General features: G+C 36.5%; 1 protein-coding gene across 2 annotated transcripts in view; it reads right to left on the bottom strand.

The window, feature by feature from the left end:
• Window positions 1–311: 311 nt before the first annotated feature.
• The window catches only part of STK39 (serine/threonine kinase 39), a 313,878-nt gene continuing 305,783 nt past the window's right edge, over window positions 312–8,406 (bottom strand). For both annotated transcript variants that reach the window (XM_047082584.1, XM_047082585.1), the window contains exon 18: window positions 312–1,857. In XM_047082584.1, coding sequence (XP_046938540.1) covers window positions 1,783–1,857 — 75 coding nt within the window. In that variant the 3' untranslated portion in view covers window positions 312–1,782. The remainder of the gene's footprint in view (window positions 1,858–8,406) is intronic.

The following is an 8,406-nucleotide window of genomic DNA, read 5'->3' as shown; positions in this document are numbered from 1 at the left end:
TATCAGAACCAGGGCCTTGGGAAACCAGCTCTGTAAGTAGCTTTGTGAAGGGCCCTGGAAAAGTCACTTAACCACTCCAAGCCTCAGGGCTAAAATGAATTGGTTGTAAGGAATTTTTTTGCTCTCATTCCCTGTGGCCCTACTACATGGAGTGTGAATAATCGTCAAACCTGATTCTCAGACTGAATGGATGCCTTGTTCCCTTTAGGGCACTTTTCCCTCCTTAGTTCTTGGGAGGCATGGGAGTGCTAAATCTCATTGCTGCCATGCAGGTGCTACCTGAAGGAGGAAGGAAACCATGTGACACCATCTCTTTGTGCAATACACTTTTATTTTCCTTTTACCTTTGCAGTCATCTTTGAGTAATTGTTGTGTAAACAATAGAATGGAATGAAATTACATTAAGTTGTATGCAAATGGCTCTAGAACACCTTAACAATTATGACAAGGCAATTATAAATAACTTTTCTTTCCTTAGTAATATATATTTGCTTTTTAAAGTACATTAAAGAGCTGCCATATCTAGGGTTAGCTAGGAAAGAGCAATGGTACCATCCTGGGAGCCCACCTCCCTGAAAGTTTAGACTCCAATTTTGAAAATCCTAAGGTTTACTATTCCTTAATATATAGTCAAGCAGAGGGCTACTTGGGTGAAAGTATTTATTCTCGAAACTTAACAGCATTTTACCTTTTTTTAGTCATTGCACAAAAACCCTTTCTATTTTTCACTCCATCTGGGTATTCTGCAGAATTTCAAGTAAAACTCAGATTCTGGTATCTTCAAGTTTATCACCTTTGGAATAACAAATCCTATCACAGAGAAGTCAAATCAGAGATGGGTACATAATTAGCAGTCTAATAGAATGGCAACATTTTATATAGCATTCTATATGTTCCAATGAAGCAAAACTTACATATGCCACTTTATGTAGAGGAAGTTTTAGATCTGAGACTATTCCAGAGTAAAGCAGCCTCAGGCACATTCTTAATATGAAAGTTTGCAAGGCACCTCCCTCTCCCAAGAGACAATCAGATTGTGGATTGGTTTTTAGGCAAACAAACCAAAAGAATAAGCATCTAAGTTCCTAATTCAGTCATTTCAAAAATCAAAAGTTATAAATACTCCAAAGATAGACCTGAATTTTTTTTTTGTTTAAATAACAAGAGATTAACTGCAAGAAGCATATAATCAAAAACTTTTCTTCTTATAGCTAAGGTGTGTAATGCATAAATATATGAAAAATAAAATTCACAGTCAGTTTTAAAACTAGAATTCAAGTTTGGCTAATAAATCTTAATTTTATAAGTATATTAATTTCTAAATACAACATAAAAGAGGCAGTATTGTCAGATGTACAATTAAAGTAGAACAGAAAGAACAACAATGAAAGAAGAAATAGGCTTCTGATAGAAAAAATTCCTTTTGTTGCCAATAAATAGGACCACCTGAGTGTATTTCAGATTCTTTTCACTTAAGGGATATCCGAATTGATTGCTAAGAATATTAAATAGCTTTTGGAAAAATTAGCAACAGTCGTGCAGCTGTGGCATTTGCTTGTTCTCATACTGTGGATTGCTAGAGAATAAAGCAGAACTCGGAGTGTTGTAAGTTTAAAAAAATTCTTTTTTATCCCATGTCACTGAAGCCAGACTCTTCACAATCTTCTGATTTTGTGGGAATTGGGAGTGAGGGGGAGGGAGTAGGGGTGGGGGAGGAAGATCGAGGGAAATGGTGTGAGGTGGGGGCATGACAGATCAGGGGGAGATGTCAAGGGACATACATCAGCTGACACTCAACTGGGCAAACCCAATCAGCTTCACTTCGTCCGGAATCTCCGACCCATCACAGCCTGAAGCCTGAAAAGGGAAAAAGACACCTTCAGTGCCAGTTGATCCAAGCAAAGGCACAATCTGTGTGGGGCCAGTGTCCCATTTCTTCCAGTGCTTAATTACTACTGTAACAAATCTGGCCATCATGCTTGCTATGAAGTGCAGAAAACAGGGGTGCAGAGGGGGGAGGGATTTGTTCCCGTTAAAACACCACAATGTCTAGGCTTAAAGCTTTGAGACTGCCAAGAAAGTGATCTTAAATATACTTTCAAATTAGAGTTCCTTAATAATTTTAAAGGAATATTACAATAAAATATCTTGGAATAAATTTAGCCAAAAAGGTGAAAGACCTGTACTGTGAAAATAGTAAGACATTAATGAAAGAAACTGAAGACACAAATGGAGAGAGAAAATATCCATATCACCCAATGCAATCCCTCTCAAAATACCAGTAGTATTTTTCGCAGAACTAGGACAAATAATCATAGTTTATATGGAACCACAAAAGACTCCAAATAGCCAAAGCAATCTTGAGAAAGAAGGACAAAGCAGGGAGGTATCAAAATCCCAAACTTCAAGATATACTACAAAGCTATGGTAATCAAAACAGTATGGTAGTGGGACAAAAACACAAACAGATCAATGGAACATGATAGCCCAGAAACAATCCCATACTTATATGGTCAATTAATCTACAACAAAGGAGGCAAGAGTATACAATGAAGAAAAGACAGTCCCCCCACAAACAGTGCTGCGAAAACTGGACAGCTACGTGCAAAGAATGAAACTAGGCCACTTTCTTACACCATACACAAAAATAAAATGAATTGAAGGCCTAAAACCATAAAAATCCTAGAAAAAAAACACAGGCAGTAATCTCTTAGACATCAGCCCTAGCAACATTTTTCTGGACCTGACTTCTCAGGCAAGGGAAACAAAAGCAAAAATAAACTATTGGAACTACATCAAATAAAAAGCTTTTGCACAGCAAAGGAAACCATCAACAAAATGAAAAGGCAACCTATTGAATGGGAGAAGATATTTGTAAATTATATATTGGATAACAGGTCAATAATCTAAAATATAACTTCTACAATTCAACAACAACCAAAAAATACATAATCCAGTAAAAAAAATGGGCAGAGGACCTGAGTAGGCATTTTTCCAAAGAAGACTTACAGATAGCCAAAATATACATGAAAAGATGCTCAACATCACTCATCATCAGGGAAATGTAAATCAAAATCCAATGAGATATCACCTTATACCTGCCAGAACGAAAGGATCAAAAGACAAGAAATAACAAATGTTGGCAAGGGTCGGGAGAGAAGGTAATTTTTGTGCACTGTTGGCGGGGAATGCAGTGGTACAGCCACTGTGGAAAACAATATGGAGGTTCCTCGAACAATTAAAATAGAAATACCAGTAGTTCCACTACTGGCTATTTACCAAAGAAAATGAAAACAGTAATTTGAAAGGATATATGCACCCCTATGTTTACTGCAGCATTATGTATAATAGCCAAGATATCAAACCAACCTAAGTGTCTGTCCACAAATAAATGGATAAAGATGTGGTATATGTATATACACTGGAATATTACTCATCCGTAAAGAGGAATAAGATCTGGCCATTTGCAACAAGGATGGACCTAGAGGATATTATGCTAAGTGAGATAGTCAGAGAAGGACAAATATCGTATTTCATTTATATGTGGAATCTAAAACACAAAACAAATGAACAATGAAACAGACTCTTAAATACAGAAAACAAAGTTGGTGGTTACCAGAAAGGAAGGGGCTGGGTGGATGGGCAAAATTGGTAGAGGGAATCAAGATGTACACACTTCCATTTATTAAAAAAAAATTATGAAAATGAGCACAAGCGACTTAGGTCATTGAGGGTAAACCTGGTTTTTACCAAAAGGTGTCTTAATACTGACAAAAAAAAAAAAAAAGAAAAAAAAAGTGGTTACCAAGTAGTTGAATGGCTCATGATAGATAACTTATTTTTCCATGACAGAGTTTGGTTTATAATATTTTAGAACATTTATTGCCTAAAATTGGCCTAAATTATAGCATGTCAAATATTTTGATTTTTCTTCAAAATTAAAAAGTGAAACAAGTCACTGTCCATCAAACCTCTCACTTGTCCTCATTCAAGTGTTTTTTTTTTTTCACTTCCCTCTCTTTCCTACACATGCATGTGCACACACACACACAGTACTCAGATCACCATTCCAGGCTGCCTCTTCAGAGTACATAAATCAGAACCAGACATTATGTAAGTACCACAAGTAGGGAGAAAAATGTATGATGAATGACTGAGAATGGGCAATTAATCACTAAAGGGCCATCCAAACTTTTTCTTGGCCTAATTCCTGCTAAATTATTGTCAAAACAATTAGTTTCCCATGTAAAAAAAAGCCCTTTCCAATCATCACAATGAACCGCTCTGCGCTGCTCCAAAAAACAGTACATAAACTCAGCCCTTTGTCAACCTCAACATTCTCCCTTACAATAAGCAGCTAATTAGAACATATAACTTGAATATTTTTAAGTAATTATCTTTAAAGTAATGGTGTCAGCACTTACGCTGTTGATTTTCTTATATAAGCATAAAGGGTAGAAACGTTAGTTGACATTTAAAGAATTTACTCTGTCCCTGTCCAATGATTTCTCTAGCTTTACTCTGACAAGATATTCAGTAAAGGGCAGTAAGATCAAAAACGTCCCTTTCCTTATCACTTTTAACAAAGTAGTACAGGCACAGGAGGGTTGTCAGATAAGGTATTTTCCCGTGGGTGTTTGTCATACAAATACTATGACACTCAACCCCCACCACCACCAGTTTTCTTGTTCCACAAGCCCTGTTTGTGTATCTCCCTAAACCTTCCCCTGCTATGTAGTTACTGCTGACTGACTTACTGCTCACTTACTCAATGCAGTGAATGGGGGCAGACACAACGCATGTAATTAATAGGCAAATGACAAACACCCCAGGAGCACCAATAGCTGCTGGCAGGGATGAGGAGGGAGCAGACAGTGTGAAGCTGTGAAGCGCATCCCTGCATGTCAAAGATACATCAGAAATTTGGCAGTGGGACGAGCAGGAGGTTGAAATGACCCGAAATAAAAACAAAATATCCAATAGTGGTTAAGCCAACTAGACATGAAAGAAAAATCTTAAGTCCCTCTTGTGAAGAGTAGTGGAAGTGAGAATTTACAATGCAAGTGGGTGATCAAACCAGTGGTTATTGTGGGTACGTCACACAGGGAGTCCACCTGTCACCCTCAGTCCCAGCGCCTACCTCCCCCAGCGACACTGGAACATTCGGTTTCCTGACAAAGAGGCACAGACCAGGTTGCCTGGCTTTGAGTCAGGCACTCGGTTCTTCTTCTCCCACTACCCAGCTGACTCTCTCTTAACCAAGGCTGAGTCCTTGCCTCTCTCACTGTGGCCTGCAAAACACTGAGGGCAATATGCAAAAGATTCTGGAATCTTTTTAAGGGACCAGAGACCCTTAAAGCAGCAGTTCTCAAACTTCTTGGTCTCAGGTACTCTTTATACTCTTAAAAATTATCAAGGACTTCAAAATCTTGTGCTTTTGTTTTGTTTTAAATCATTCATCACCATCAAGTGGGATTTATTCCTGGGATGCAAGGCTGGTTCAATATTCACAAATCAATGTGATACAACATTAAGAGAAAGGAAAAAAAAAACGTATCATTTCAATGGACACAAAAAACACTTGACAAAGTACAACCTTCATTCATGATAAAAGTCTTCAACAGAGTAGGTTCAGAGGGAACATACCTCAATATAATAAAGGCCATCTATGAAAAACAGTTAACATCCTTAATGGGGAAAAACAGCTTTTTCTCTAAGGTTAGGAACAAGACAAGGATGTCCACGCTCCCCACTGTTATTCAACATAATACTGAAAGTCCTAGCCACAGCAATCAGACAACAAAAATAAATAAAAGGCATCCAAATCATTAAGGAAGAAGTGAAACATTCACATTTACAGATGACATGACACTATTTATAGAAAACCCAAAAGACCCCACCAAAAAACTACTAGAAGTGATCAACAAATTCAGTAATGTCACAGGATGCAAAAATCAATGTACAGAAATCTGTGGTATTTCTATATACCAATAATGAAGCAGCAGAAAGAGAAATTAAGAAAACAATCCCATTTACAATTGCTCCAAAAATACTAAGATACCTAGGAATAAAATACTGATGAAAGAAATTGAAGAAGACACAAAGAAACGAAAAGACATTCCATTCCCATGGACTGGAAGTACAAATATTGTTAAGATGTCTATTCTACCCAAAGGAATTAACACCAAAATACCACCAGCATTCTCCACAAAACTAGAACAAAAATCCTAGAATTTGTATAGAACTACAAAAGACCCTGAGTAACCAAAGCAATCTTGAAAAAGCAAAGCTGGAGGCATCACAATTCTGGACTTCAAGTTAGACTGCAAAGCTGTAGTCATCAAAACTGTATGATACTGGCACAAAAACAGACACATCGATCAATGGAACAGAGTAGAAAACCCAGAAATAAACCCACAATTATATGGTCAATTAATCTTTAACAAAGCATAAAAGAGTATCCAATGGGCTAAAGACAGTCTGTTCAACAAATGGTGTTGGGAAAACTGGACCATTCTCTGACCCCATATACAAAAATTCAAAATGGATTAAAGACCTAGACATGAGATCTGAAACCATAAAAATCCTAGTAGAGAACACAAGCAGTAACCTCACTGACACCGGCCATAGCAACTTCTTACTAAATAAGTCTGGGGCAAGAGAAACAAAAGCAAAAAAACTATTGGGACTTCATCAAAATAAAAAGTTTCTACACCAGCAAAGGAAACAAAACTAAAAGGCAGCCTACTGAAAGGGAGAAGATATTTACAAATGACATCCAATAAAGAGTTAGTATCCAAAATATATTTTAAAACTTACAGAACTCAACATGTAAGAAACAAATAATCCAATTATAAAATGGGCAGAAGACACAAACACACATTTCTTCAAAGAAGATTAGATAGATGGCCAAGAGACCCATGAAAAGATATTCACATCAATTACCATCAGAGGACTGCAAATCAAAACTACAATATGACCTCATAACTGTCAGAATGGCTAAAAGCAACACAAGAAACAACAGCTGTTGGCGAGGATGTGGAGAAAAGGAACACTCACTATTGGTGGGAATGCAAACTTGTGCAGCCACTACGGAAAAGAATATGTGGGAGTTCCTCAAAAAGTTAGAACTACCCTATGATCCAGCAATTGCACTATGGAGTATTTACTCAAAGAATACAAAAACACCAATTCAGAAGAATACGTGCACCTGTATGCTTATAGCAGCATTATTCACCGTGGCCATGATATGGAAGCAGTCAAGCATCCACTGATCGATGAATGGATAAAGAAGATGTAGTATGTTCATATATATGTATACATATATACATATACATACATACATACACACACAAAATATTATTCAGCCGTAAAAAGAATGAAATCTTGCTATTTGCAATGACATGGATGGAGCTAGACAATACAACGCTAAGCAAAAGGAGTCACAGAAAGACAAATGCCATATGATTTCACTCATACGTGGAAGTTAAGAAACAAAACAAATAAGCAAAGGGAAAACAAAAAGAGACAAACCAAGAAGCTTAACTCTTGACCATAGAGAACAAACTGATGGCTACCAGAGGAGCGTGGGTGGGGGGATGGGTGAAATAAGCAATGGGGATTAAGGAGGGCCCTTGTGGTGAACACTGGGTGTATGGAAGTGTTGAATCATAACATTGTTCACCTTGAAACTAATGTAACACTGTATGATAACTATACTGGAATCAAAATAAAACTTAAAAAGCTTATGTTTTTGCAGGTTACATTTATTATATTGACTATTTTAGAAATTAAAACTGAAAATTTTTTAACATTATTGAAGTCATGTTTAAAGTATTTTTAAGTATTAAAATAATTAAAAACAAACATGGTTATGTAGATTATATTATACTGAAGGTCTCAGAAATTAAAACTGAGAAATTTCTGAATTATTCATTTACGACTTCATTAAATCTAATAATAAAACCACTACATGCTAGCATAAATAAAATCATGAAAAATAACCAGTTTACCCAAACTGAGTGGCACTGCTTTATATTTTGCAAATCTCTTTAATGTCTTGCTTAATGGAAGATGGTGAGATTTCCCTATCTGCTTCTACATTCAAACTATTGTTTTAGGTTGTTTTCCTTGAAGTATATATAAGAGAATCCAGCCTCATATAAATATGTAGTTGAAAAAGGGAACAAATAGAATTTTAAAAGTCTTTCTGATAATTGTGGATATTGTTTGTTACTACTTTGAGACTTTCCAAGTGGAGTTTCCTAAAAGTTAGTTGCGACGTGGAATCTGAAACCATAGTATTGAAATTTCATTCTCTGTTAGATTAAAACCATTAGTCTATCTTGCGTTTTGAATTGATCTTTTTGCCCAGGTATGACTTTTCGGCATCACTGAATTATGCAC

Source organism: Lynx rufus, unplaced genomic scaffold, assembly GCF_022079265.1.
Source record: "Lynx rufus isolate CCGP_SWC_20201006 ecotype Redwood Valley unplaced genomic scaffold, mLynRuf1.p SCAF_2, whole genome shotgun sequence".
Classification (NCBI taxonomy): Eukaryota; Metazoa; Chordata; class Mammalia; order Carnivora; family Felidae; genus Lynx; species Lynx rufus.
The sequence above is the reverse complement of the archived record's forward strand: the minus strand, read 5'-3'. Positions and strand labels throughout refer to the sequence as shown.